Source organism: Ruditapes philippinarum, unplaced genomic scaffold (genome assembly GCF_026571515.1).
Source record: "Ruditapes philippinarum isolate M1 unplaced genomic scaffold, ASM2657151v2 ctg1067_1_1_1_1, whole genome shotgun sequence".
NCBI lineage: Eukaryota > Metazoa > Mollusca > Bivalvia > Venerida > Veneridae > Ruditapes > Ruditapes philippinarum.
The window spans coordinates 116,874-131,375 of record NW_026867088.1 but is presented as its reverse complement, the minus strand read 5'-3'; the positions used below and the strand labels follow the sequence as shown (position 1 = coordinate 131,375).

Genomic DNA, 14,502 nt, shown 5'->3' with positions numbered 1-14,502 from the left:
CCGAACCGATTATATTATAACTAGCAGAGGCATAATTTGTTTCAGAACATTTTATTCTATTTACATACAATATTCATGTATATTTAATTACATACTTGTAAACATTCTATGTTCAAATTTTTCAAATAAAATAATAATAATTTTTACAGTATTGAAATATTCATAAAATATTTTATCAGATATACATGTATATATGTAGCTTTATACACTTTAAAGATCATATCAAAAAGAAAAGGAATGAAAAAAACAAATTTAATCTCAAAATGTGACAATTTTACGGTATTGAACATGGGTAATGATAAGAAATTTTAATGTTTCAAAATTAGGAGCTATTAAACTTAACTCTTTAAAATTCAAAATTAATTTGTAATATCTTTTAAAGCTATAAGATTTATACTTCGATTAGTTTTCTTTGAGAATAATGATTGTTTTAATTGTACGTCATTAATATGATATAAAAGGATTTTGATTCAAAGTAGGCATGAAATCAGAATTGGATTCATTTTCTTTCCAAATTTTAAATTTATTGCATCACTTAAAATGATTGATTGATATTATGTATATACCAATTAAAACTTGATGATATGCAAGTAGGAAAGTTATTCCCATTTACTTTATGTTTATCAATTAAATTCTTGCTATGAACTGTGAGATATAATTGATGTCGCCCACAGGTGTGTGTCATTTGTTTGTAAATGTTAATAATGTTGGAAAAATAGCATAAAAATTAAACAAACAAAAAAAAAACAAAAAAATCGTATTCCCCGATTTTTATTCTGTGGATCATATCTATATCTGTTTGTTCTTTGTTCTAAAGTTAAATGAGGGTCAATCTGCTCTTGCAGGCACTGAGAGTACGGACCCCGAACCTATTTGTTCTTCTGTCTTTACTTCCATCACACTTACCTTACCTCAAAACCACCTTTATTTATTGACTGATTTCTGTGGTATTTTTTGTTTTGGTACCTCCTGTACTCTTTGGTAGGAATTTATGATAGTTGGATATGTAATTGGGGCATTCATCAACAGTACATACATGTATATACATGTGATGGTACACGTATATATTTACTTAAAGCAACACTGTTTTAAGGATGTTTCCTTTAGTTTTCTTATATTGTAGAGAAAATGAAAACTGTCTCATACGATTTATTTGAACCTTGCGTGATCTTGGAATTTGATTACAGAAACATTTATATGTATATGGTAAGAAATTGTGGTAATTCTATTTATAGATTGGAATTGGAACTGGAAAGAGACAAACGAGAAAGAGACGCTCGTGAACGGGAATTACGAGAGCATGAGTTACGGTCCTTGGAAATGAGGGAGAAATTAAAGGCAGAGATGGAAATGAAGCCTCCAGGTACTTGACCTAGTTTATTCAGTGTTGACCTAGTTAATTCAATGTTTACCTAGTTAATTCAATGTTGACCTAGTCTGTTCTATGTTGACCTAAATAATTCAATTTTTGCCTATTATATTCAAGGTTGAACCTAGTTTTTAGAAAGTCAAAATTTAATGAAATCCATTTTTTAATGATGTGAAAAAATAGATATATAAAATTGACATCAAAGTATTGCATATGTATAAATCCTTTTGTATTAAAACTAATCACATAATAATTGATGTTTTATAGGTTTAGAAAGATTACTTCCTCCTGGGGCCAACCCTCTAGATCCTCATTGGTTAGAGATACAGCGTAGGTACGGCCCACACATGTTTTCAGGCGGATCAGGCTCCTCCCATCTTCCAGGCATCTACCCGCCCACCAGTATTGCCTCAGATCTCATGGCCAGAGAGAGGGAGCGTCTAGAGAGGCTTGGTAAGAACGGCTTTTATTTAATGATAATTTTAATATCTGGTTTAAAATGTGATATAAAAAAGCAAGATTATTACTATACAAATGATGTTTAGAAATACTGAGAACCATATAAATATAATGAAAAAAATAGATATGCTTTTGTAAAATTAATGATTTGTTTGATTTAATAAATAAATTTATGGAAATTAGTCTTTGTATAACTCCTACCATAATTACTTTATTAAGCATGCTGAAAATAATTTTTAAAGTAGCAAAGATAATAAAAATGTCAGTTCAAAAAATAAACAGCAAAGAAGAAATACATGTGAAATAAGGTAGGTTTTACCAAGGTTGACATTCTTTATTTTTATACCAAATTTTCTGTTTCTTTGATTTACCTATGTAGAATAGACGCAATTTTTGATTTCAGTTTTTCTCTCCTTTTTCTGTTTGAAAATTCTTCTTTTTGAATTTAGTTTCTATGGAAATTGTTTGAACAAAAGTCTTTTCACAGTGTTTTTTTTATGTTGTAAAAGTAACTTGTGTTCCAGAGGAAATACCATGAAAACTTTTTTTTTGAAAATTGAGTAACTGTAATATTGTTTTCTTTAGGTTTATTTTGCTAACTTGTGACATTTAAATAAATTTGGGTTTCTTTGTTCATAAAGTTGGGTTAATTAGTAATTCTTTGGGTTTTATTTCACCGACTGTGAAAAGGCTTTAGTTCTCCATTTTAGAAGGACATGCACATACTGGTTATAAAATCGGCCTTATTTATGAGTTTATCAGAGTGATTCTTATGAAGCAGAAGTAATTTTCGCAAAAGAAAGATGTTTTGATTGGCATTTTCATGAATTTGATCATAGGGGACTGGAAAATTGTCTAGACAAGATATGTATAACCTTGAATAAAAAAACAGAGTGCATGACCTTGAATGACTATAGCTTTATGCCTTAGAATGGAAGGTATGATTAATATTGGGAGAGGAGAGATTTTATTTTCATGGTATTTTCTCAGGAATACCACCTGGTCACCCAATGCTCGGAGAATCTTCATATACGGCAGCCATGTTGGAAAGACTGGCCGCGGAGAGGATGTCGGCAGAACGGTTGTCTGCAGAGAGGTTACAAGCCGAGCGTCTGGCCATGCACGATCCTATGATAAGGCTTCAAATGTCCGGTAATGCATCGGCGGCGGCTGCTGCAGCTGCGGCGGCAGCAGCTCACGCTCATACCCACACACACGCACATTCCCATACCCATCTACATTTACACCAACCTGACGGACTACCAGGACCACATGGAGGACAGCCGGGACTTCCACCTTCGTCACCTTTACACCATCCACTGCTTCAGCCCCATCTTTTACATCCGCTCGGACCAGGTAAGAACTTTAAAAATTTATTAGAAATTTAAATTCACAACAAGTGCACTTTGTAAAATTATAATTGCAGATATGCTTCAATCGGAACAAATGACGAGTAGAATGATTTACCAAATCTATACTCAGAGACTAACTCATGAACAACATGTCTACATGCAGCGGGTCTCGAACGAGTTGATAATGCGGGCCGGATCAATGGCAGGCGGTAGCGGACCCCCCAGCGCTGCCAGTCCGTTTTGTAACAAACATGAACGGCCCGGTGGTGTTGAATCCTCACCGTCGCATTTAGTTTACCAGTTTTCTCGTAAGTGTGCGGTTTGATGCACTGTGTTAGTGTGATTCCATGCACCTTTGGCTTACAACATAACTTTGCACCTAATCTGTTTTTTGGTAGAGATGTCTTTGTACATACAACAGTACACTTTTGTTTATTATTATGAATTGCTTTTAAATTGAATTGGAACAAGTTAAAGCCTATATTTGGTGTCTTATTGCAAATGGTAGACATAGTTGTGGTAATGAAATGCAAGTTAGCACTAAACAACAAGGAAATAGATATTCTGTCGTGTACCTTCTCCAAGCTTGTAAATATTTTAAGTATTCCAATGTGGAATGATAATGTGCCAAATTAGTTTTAAATTAAAACAAATTACTCGCCCCTGTTAAATAATTGAAGGAAAATTACATCAACTTCATGATCTGTATGTTGTAATTGTTTACTTCTTGTTTTATGTTGAGACAGAACTATTTAGGTTTAAAAACATTTTCACTTAAAATCACACTCAGTTTCTGGCATATTGAAGAAATTTGTCTATTAAGCATCTTTACCCCACCACCACCTCCCACCCCAACCCCCAAACACATGCACATGTTAGGAATACATGGATAAATGTTGGAACTTAAAAAAAAAATGAAAAAAGTATGTCATATTTACATGATTGATAATTGACTGTTATAAATGTGAGGCCATTCTATTTAATCTATAGTTGAAGAAATAATGCTATAAATAACATATGTTTATAAAGAAAGGTTTCAATTTTGACATATGAAGCTGTTTAGTTGACAAAGAAATTTTTAATTCTGATATATGAAAGTGTTAAATTGTAAAAGCAAGTTTAGATGAGCCGCGTCATGACAAAACCAACATAGTGCGTTTGCGACCAGCAGGATCCAGACCAGCCTGCGCATCCACGCAGTCTGATCAGGATCCATGCTGTTCGCTTACCAACTCTATTTTAAGTAAAGAAACTGATAGCAAATAGCATGGATCCTGATCAGACTGCGCGGATGGCAGGCTGGTCTGGATCCATGCTGGTCGCAAACGCACTATGTTGGTTTTGTCGTGACGTGGCTCAAATACTGTGTAATACTGAGATATGAAACTAAAACTTTGTACGAAGTTTTTAATTCTGAGAAATGAAAGAAAAAAGTTTTAATAATTAGATGAAAGTGTTATAATTTGTGAATGAAAATTTTAAATCTGAGTTATGGAAATGTTTGTAAAAGAACATTTTAATACTGAGATATAAAAGTGTTGGTTTGTGAGAATGTTTAAAGTCTGAGATATAAGACTGTTTGGTTGTAAAAGAAAGTTTTAATTGGGAAATATGAAACTGTTTATTTGTAAAAGAATGTTTGAATGCTGAAATATTAAACTGTTTGCTTGAAAAAAGAAAGTAGTTTTAAATTCTGATATGATAAAGTGTATGTTTGTTTAAAGAAAAGAAGTTTTGTGAGTGTGAGATATAACTGTTTGGTTGTAAAAGATTGTTTAGAAGTTAAATAATAATGTTAAAAGAAAGTTTTCTGTATTTTTAAGAAATATTTTTAATTTACATGACAGGTGCTGATCCAATGTCTGGTGTTAATGGTAGCAACCAGACGCCGCCAGGCTCACTTGCATCACTTCCTGTAGGTGTACCACCCCATTTACTGGCTGCCGGCAGGGAGCAGGAGTTGTTACAGAGTGATCTGTACAGACGGGCTTACTCGGACCCAGCACTCGCTCAACAGGTAACGTAAAACCTGTGTATAGTGACACCTCAATAAACACTGATTGAAATAGTCACTTTTTACCAGGAATATCAAATTCTATAAATAGAATTAGACGCATGTGACTGTCCCTATAACAATGCATTGTGTGTCATCAGCGGCCCAGACAATTATTACCAGACAAGTAATAACGGCCTAGGTTTTGTATTTTTACCATGTAAATGACTTGAATTTGATATAGACAGTTTTGGTAATGATAGCAAAGTAAGGCAACTATACAAAATTGGATAGAAAAAGAAGTTCAGTCAATGAAATGGTATTAAAGGCATGTACATATGATATTTTTTTCATACACTTTTTCAATAGAGATCTTTTTACGTATAGTAAAAAGGTACAATACACATATGCTGGTATATCATAAGCTAATTATTGCATTTGGTGCAATATAATTGTAAATGACATGTTAATAAAGACCCAGGTGTAAACAGTCTTGTACTGGGACGACAGAGATATTTAGATAGGTAAACATACAAAATTAACGTAATATTATTAATCAAACCTATTCAGAACTGTATATCATAATTATTCAAATGTTCAGGCATCCTGGATTTTTCCCCCATTATCATCATTACTGTTAATAGGAATTTCTTTACAAGTATGAAACATAAAGAGAAAGAATTTATATAAATCCGAGTTATTTCGAGATTCCATGAATTGTTACCATGGAAGATTTGTCAAAGTATTCATCAAAGAAATTGCTTTTCTGTAATTGAGATGTGTTTGCATATATCAAGACAGGTACATAGAAAATAATGTGGCAAGAGAATTTAGAGGTTCCTAGAGAATTTGAAGCAGTCCCTGATAAACGAAAAAAAAAAAAAATTATTGAAGTTTCTCTATTGTAAAAATATATACACAATGTACAATGTATTGCAAAGCTGTTCTTTCTAAATTAATGATGTTTTATGCAAATTTACCTGTGTAAATGGGGGCATCCATGGACGAGTGGTTAAGTTTGTTGACTTCAAACCACTTGCCCTTAACCAATGTGGGTTTGAATCCAAACAGGGACTAGGATTCTTTCATGTGAGGAAGCTATCCAGCTAGCTTACAGAACATCGGTGGTTCTATTAAAGTGCCCGTTCATGCCTGAAATAATGTGTGGAAGGGCACCTGATGACACGTATAGGGCTTGAAACCAAAGTTTTCACAGTTAAACAGATGCGACTATAACCACTTCAGCCACTGTACCTTTTTAGTTAACAATTGCAATCTGACAAAAGAATCTGAACCTGTGTGTCTAAAATACTGTTTAAATAATGCTTAGTTTTTGTAGCAATCTAAAATGTTTATGAATGAAATAATAGCTGACTAGTTTTGTTGTTTATATTTCCAGTTACAAGCCCATCATGAGGCCCTCCAACGCATGGCAATGGACAGGGAGAGATTCGGATCTGGCCTTCCTCCACCGCACTGAGGGCGATAACCTGGGTGTGTGCTAACACTGTATTTATATACAAAATCTTTTTGGTGCAATATGTGACAAATTTACACAATTGTTGTTTTTTTTACGTACTGGAAATACAGACTGGGGTCCACAAAAACAAACTAAATCCCAGACTGGTTCCTGATGTGTTAAACCAAGACAGGTGTTCAAATAAAAACATAAACAACCAAGATTGGTGTTCGGAACAAGAAATTTAACAGTGGTGTTCAGAAAATGTAAAAACTGGGCATGTGTTCTAAATATTAAAACACTGAACAGGTGTTTGAAATACGAAAATACCGAACTGGTATCCAAGGAATATTAAAAAGACTGGTGTTCAAAATATATGAACACCAGGTTGATGTTCGAGTGTTCATGGATAGGTTTGTTTCTGGAACTGCTGTGCAGGGGGGAAAATGCAAAGTATTTGTTCTACAAAGTGATGTATTAGAACTAAAATGCAAGATTTGTGTCGTTTGTAGTAATATGTAAAAGTGAAGGTCGTAATTTTTGAACACATACTGTCATTTGGTGTAAAGGGTGTGAACAAAAAGACTGATGTGTTCGGAATGTCAGCAAACTATTTGAAAGGCAGCTCTTAACATTATTCTTAGATTATGTGCTAGATTATTAGAACAAAACAAACAAACCCAGGAGGTAGATATATAAACAAGTGAAAAATGGAACAACTTTGTTACAGAATGTGAGGGATGGTTACTGAATGTATCGGATAAATATAGCTAAAAGTTGGGGGGTTTTTTGGGTTTTTTTTGTAAAAGATGTAATAAGAAAGTTATATGTCCACAGATTTGTTGATACATTTGAAAAAATGTAAAATAATTCACAGAATGGTTTAAATATGTTATATGAAAGCTATCTGTTAATATAATGGGTTTATATGATGTAAAAGTTGCAATTTTAAAGGTAAATGTTGGCAGACCAGTTTATTTAATTATTTTATAGAAAAGATAAGGTTAAAGACAAGGTTTGTTTATGTAAAAGATGTAATTCAACAGTGAAAATGTTAACAAATTGGTTAATTGAATATCGAAGATTTTGTTGCGGATGTTAAACATCAAATCTAATAATATAAAGCTGCTAATTAAAGGTTTACTAAAAAGTATAAAATACAGATTCAAAATTTAGGACAAAATTTTTTTCTTATATTGAAAAAAATATTACATTTTTCAAACATTTTTTTTTTTGTGAGTTTTATTAATATTATTATATTGTGAACACTGATATGAGTGTCATGCTTGAAAGTTTAATTTGAAAAACTTCAAACATGATTTAATCTTTTGACAATTTCAGGTAAATTTTCTGAAATTCAGATTAAAAAAAAGGGAGAAAAATTGCATGAATTGACTATATAAAATTTGTTTTGACAGATTAACTATTGTTAATAATGAATGATGGAACATCAGTTGTACAATATAGATGTGCTTAATTTATTTTATACAAGGATATGATGTAATGTTAAATTGAGCCACGCCATAACAAAACCAACATAATGGGTTTGCGACCGGCATGGATCCAGACCAGCCTGCGCATCCGCGCAGTCTGATCAGGATCCATGCTGTTCGCTTACAAAATCTATAACAAGTAGAGAAACTGATAGCGAACAGCATGGATCCTGATCAGACTGCATGGATGCGCAGGCTGGTCTGGATCCATGCTGGTCACAAATCCATTATGTTGGTTTTGTCATGACGCAGCTCATTATTGTTGTATGTGTTGCAAGTTTTGTGTGTCTACTGGTATATAAAGTGCTAAATTTTAGTCATTTTTCTGTATAGATAAATATATATGCAGTTTTGTGATTCAAGACCATAATGCATCATAATGTTGTGTCATTAGTTTTGGAATTTTGTAAGGTATTTGCTTTATAGTGACCGTTGCATTTTTTAAGACATTTTTCATTAATACAGAAATGAAAGAGCATAATAAAAATTTGTACAGAATATTTCTAGTACTTTCATGATCACATAATAAAAAACAAGTTTGTCATGGCAGTCTGACATCACTGTAGCTCTACGAGTGTTCATATTATGTCGTTATGGTTGACTGGTTTGAATTTGTTGCATTAAACACTCGCGGGTTGACTGGTTAAGATCACTCACCACTCCTCACCTTTTTGTGGCCATATAACACTTTTCAACAAAAATTTCATTATTTTTTACATGTGACAGATCTGTCATCAGTAATTTCATTTTCAATTCAGTTAATAATATATTCACAATTTTATTATAGATAAACTTGGTTAATCTGAGTAATTATATGTTTTACTCACATGCAAAACTATAATTTTTTACATCTATTGAAAAAGTATGACTTTCTGATACGAGATTTTGTTCAGAGATGGTCATATATGCTAAGTTTGCCTGTGTTATAAGACAACTACTTGTTTAATACTTCATAAATTGTCTGGCGGTAGAAATTGATGTCGCATCTGTCACACAAAAAAGGAGAAAAAAGATGTATAATTTTCAAAAAAAGCTTCAGGTGTCAAATTTGCAGTCAGTTTATTTAATCTCCTTTGACTTTATTTCGTGCTCTTTAGGGCAGTTTAAGATTAATTTGTTCCCCTTTGGATTTATTTCTTGTTCTGTAAGGCAAGTTTATTTCATGCTCTTTAGGGCAGTTTGTGACAATCTTTTATTTTATTTATTTTCCTTTGGCATTATTTTATTTCTTTGAGGCAGTTTATGACAATTTTCAGACAAATAAATAAAAATGAGTGTAAGCAGATAAGATAGGTTTCCTGAATTCTGAATATTAGAACTGACAACATAAGTAAATTTTGTTCTGATGCTTTGCTTTAGATATTAATCAGTTTCAACATTTTAGTATAATTTGAAACAGTTTGAAAGATTATAAAGTATAATTTTTCATTCTACATGTATGTTCTCTACCCATCTATTTTATGATAAAATCAATGTGATTGAGTTCAATTATTTATGCGATGAAATTTGTTTATGTGATGAAATTTGATAAATAGAATTTATTTCCCTTTTATTTATGAGCTTTGATTAATAAAATTTGTAGTCACTTATTTTCCACTGATTTTAATGCAATGAAATTAATCTGAAGTAAAGTAGAGGTTACAAATAGATATAAACACTTTAAATTTCAATGGGAGTTAATTCTAAAAATGGTTGCCCCATATGTCATTTCATTGTTGTCATATTTTAGGTCCTTTAGGATAAATGATAACCATTACTTTCTTTGCTTTGAGCTTTGAGAACCAATTGAGCATCTGAAAAATATTCCACTATACATTATCTTCCATGAACAGACTTGATATAACCAAAATAGACATTTTCAACTATTTGAGCCACGTCACAACAAAACCAACATTATGAGTTTTGCGATTGGCGCAGTCTGATCAGGATCCATGCTGTTCGCTATCAGTTTCTCTACTTGTAATAGAGTTGGTAAGCGAACAGCATGGATCCTGATCAGACTGCGCATAAGCGCAGGCTGGTCTGGATCCATGCTGGTCGCAAACGCGCTATGTTGGTTTTGTCGTGACGCGGCTCATTTGTTCTCGTTTTTCATTGCTCCAGAGAGATTTCCGCTTTCCAGAATGTTTTGTGTATACAAAGTATATACAAAGTCTTTATACCTTTACAAGATAACTGGTTATTATGATATGTTTACATATAATGTATATAAAACTTTAAGACACAATTATCAGCAGTATTTTCTTTTCATTTTGATCTCAATAATATCTTATAAATGTCTTCTTTTTTTTCTCTTATTTCCTGGTCTTCTTTGTTAATGGTGTAACTTTCATTATTTGTTAAACTGATTTATTTCTTTTACTGTTGATCTACATGTAAAAGAATAATATTTTGAGTGTTGGATTTTTTATCTACTTTGTTTATTGTTGTATGAATTATAGAAAAGGCGATTCATTAGGGAATATTCTAAAAAATATTTTTGTTAATCAATTTTTTTTGATAAGGTTATTTGAAGAAAATAACATCTTGAATCATTTAAAAAAAAAAGCAGCAAATTGAATACATTATACCAGGTTGGGTTTTTCTTATTTTGCTGTTTATATGACTGAAATATTCCCAAATTCCAAGAGTATTGTTTTCCCCCAAAAGAAGACAAGAATAAGGCTGCTACAGAAAATATTTCTCACTTTTTCTGTCTCATGATTTATGCTTGTCAGCACTGGTAAGTCTAGGCTTGTTAGCAATTGTAAGTCTAGACTTAACACCAATTGTAAGACTAGGCTTGTTAGCAATTGTTAGTCTAGACTTAACACAAATTGTAAGACTAGGCTTGTCAGCAATGGCATAAAATCTCTTCATAATAAAATCATAATTATGCATGAAGCTGATTTTGATTATTGTAGTTGATAAAATACATATATGGCATTTTCTTGTACATTTTTATTATTTTGTGATTTTTCTTATTATATATACTATAAATACATTATTGCTAATCAGTGTGCGTAGAGAAACATTAGTCCAGATTTTCTTTTTTTTCTTGTTACTATTATAATTATTCCATATTTCGTGTAAATATTTTGTATTTTCAATTATGTATAAGACTGTTGTCATGAAAAAAAATTTATCAGTCTTCAAAATGAAGGCTAATTAAAATAATTCCAGTGAAATGTTTTGTGGGTTTTTTTTTCTTGAACATAAATATCCCGAGTGAAGTTCTTTTATTTGACTCCGAGAGTTGATGAAAATTCAAACCTATTTTAAATGTGTGGGAGCTTATCCAGCTAGCTTACCTGTGCCTGAAACAATGCACAAAGAGACGGGTACCTGCGGGTTTTTTATCACCCAATGAAGCTGGAAAATTGCGTTATGTCCTTACATTGTCGCTGTGACTTAAGTCCTACAAACATAAAGAACAAGGCAACTTGTTTAGCCTAGGCTGTGTCAGCTATCTACTGTCATTTAACTGCTTCATGTACTTGAACGTGTATATATGAAATGTCAGTCTTTAGTGAGCTGCTGTATTGTGTAATAGTGTATCTTCATTGTAAGCTTCCTGTAAGGAGCTCTCTAAACTAGCAGCATATGTTGGTTCAATGATGTCCCTTTAATTTTCTTATTTTGTATCGTTTTCCTCCCTGTACAATGGAAACTTAGATTGTGCTGCTGAACTTCCCACCTGTAATTTGTTGGCATGCAGTGTTAAGCACCAAGGTAAGGCTTGAACCATGTTGTGTGTTACGACCCCTTACCAGTAACTGTGTGACAACCAGAAAATGGGACAAGTTAAACATGCTTTTCACATAGCAATTATTACCTCCCCTGGCTACCACTTTTTGGAGGTCCTTCCCAATATATCATGTGCTAAAGATATGATAAAATATCTCTTATAATTCTATCATCTTCATGAAAACTGAAAAAAAATCATTCACATCCGATAGAATATTTACCCCAAAATGGCTGCCACTACTGTCAAGCGGAACAAATATTGCAAAAACTGGGAACTATCTACATGTATATTGTGATGACCAGTAACTAAGTGGCAGAAATAGATCAAAAATAATACAGATAAAAGGGTATATAGCTATTTCAGGGTGTCCGTAATTGGGAGAATAATTAATTTATTGTTACCAACACTTTAGTAAAGATCATAAATTATGATTACTTTCTGGCTTTACTGGTGGAGGAAGACCTCAGGTGCCGCTCAGTGCTTATTGCTGGCACAAGCCCGCAACTGGATAGCAAATGGAATATTTTGCTCAGGGAAACCACCAACATAAATACAACCCGCGTCATGACAAAACCAACATAGTGCGTTTGCGACCAGCATGGATCAAGACCAGCCTGTGCATCCATGCTGTTCACTATCAGTATCTCTACCTGTAATAGGGTTGGTAAGCAAACAGCATGGATCCTGATCAGACTGGGCGGATGCGCATGCTGGTCTGGATCTATGCTGGGAGCAAACCCACTATGTTGGTTTTGTCATGACATGACTCATATATACCTTCCTTACATCAGATAATCCAAAGATGAACCCACAGCAACGAAGGGAAAATGATTCACATGAAAATAAATAACAAACTAAAATAAAAAAAGATTTTCTTTATTTCAAATCCAATGTTGTATATATATAATCAGACATGTATACAACAAACGTAATGGTGCCTCAATATATACATAATATATATATATAAATTATATATATATAGATCATTTGTTCATAATGGACGGACAGATAGTGAGATATAATTATGTACAAAGACATGCATTATGGGATTTCCTAGCAATGGTAAAAATGAGATAAGTGCTTAATAGAAACATTATAGCCCATAGAATATTCAAGATGCTTCATTAAAATATTGTTGACCATTGTTGACCATGGAAATTTCAAGATGCTTAATGAACCATAGTAGACCATGGCTTCATTGAAAAAATTGCAAAATGTTTCATTAAGAAATTGTAGACCATGGAATATTCAAGATGCTTAACTGACACATTGTAGACCATGGAATATTCAAGATACTTAATTGACACATTGTAAGTCATGGAATATTCAAGATGCTTTATTGAAACATAATAGCCCATGGAATATTCAAGTTGATTCATTGAGAAAATTGCAGACCATGGAATTTTCAAAATGCTTCATTAAGAAACTGTAGACCATGGAATATTCAAGATACTTAATTGACACATTGTAGACCATGGAATATTCAAGATTTTTCATGGACACCTTGTAAACCATGGAACATTCAAGATGCTTCAAGGAAAACACTGTAGACCATGAAATAATCATTTATAGGAATATTCAGTTCATATAACCTAATATGGACAAATTTTAAATGACATATGAACAACAAAATATCTTCTCTAAAGCATGCAGTACAAGCAAAAAACATGTACATATTGCCATCTTTGTAGAAGTAATGTTGTTTAACAAAGAGTAAAACCAAATATATTGTGGAAAACCATGTGTAAAATAAATTTGCAAAGCTACATACAATAACATAAATAAATCTTGAAATATGTGTCTTTAAAAATTTTGAAACTTTCCCATCATTTTTGAAACAGACTTTATAATACAATTTTCAAAATCAATCATTATAAATTGAAACAGAGTATAGCAAATATTTTGTCATTACACCACATACATAAAAGCATAATTTTAATGTCTGCAACATAACTACCAATTACACTCTTTGAATTTTGAAATAAACAAAAATGCAAGCATCTCTCCTTGATGTAATGCAATTTACAGGTATTAAAATGTGCTGATGGAAAAGATAGAAAACATAAATTATACATTAAAATCTAACTAATTCTTTATTCACTGAAAATAATTAATTTTCCACAGAAATAAATATTATCTCTCTTTCCCACTTTAAACAGAAAGAAGTTGATCAAAAGGTAGACAAGTATTTTATGGGTAATTTGAAGAGCACGACTAAAGTGTTTAAATAAATAAAATGTTTTGCATCTTGTACACACTTAAAAATATCGGTCCAAGTTGTCTGCACTTAAGAAAATAAAAGAAATCATTATAACTTAACCCATATCAAGTTAAATATCTTAAATGAACCTGCCCATCTTTCCATTTGGACAAAACCATTGACTGAATAGCGGACAGTGCAGACCATGATCAGACGGCACAGAATGATGTACTGGCTAATCTGATATTGGTATAACTCTTATATTTAGTCATAATTTGCTTCCTTTTCAACATTATATTAACTCAATTATGAACACAAGCTTAAGCTTCCAACTTATTTAAACCATACCCCCCCCCCCCCCCCCAATCCTTAAAATTACCAGTGCTGGTGTTGTGATCAGGGCATTGATATAGACACCTGTAAGATTCGAACCCATGACCCCTATGCTGA

General features: G+C 32.5%; 1 protein-coding gene across 6 annotated transcripts in view; it reads left to right on the top strand.

The window, feature by feature from the left end:
- Positions 1-7,324, top strand: part of LOC132734792 (arginine-glutamic acid dipeptide repeats protein-like) — a 158,638-nt gene extending 151,314 nt beyond the window's left edge. For 5 of the 6 annotated variants that reach the window (XM_060721645.1, XM_060721643.1, XM_060721642.1 and 2 more), the window contains 5 exons: positions 1,236-1,363; positions 1,637-1,822; positions 2,819-3,184; positions 5,028-5,197; positions 6,573-7,324. In XM_060721645.1, coding sequence (XP_060577628.1) covers positions 1,236-1,363; positions 1,637-1,822; positions 2,819-3,184; positions 5,028-5,197; positions 6,573-6,653 — 931 coding nt within the window. In that variant the 3' untranslated portion in view covers positions 6,654-7,324. Of the gene's footprint in view, positions 1-1,235; positions 1,364-1,636; positions 1,823-2,818; positions 3,185-3,254; positions 3,489-5,027; positions 5,198-6,572 lie in introns of all 6 variants that reach the window. The other variant, XM_060721644.1, reaches the window with a different exon arrangement.
- Positions 7,325-14,502: the final 7,178 nt, after the last annotated feature.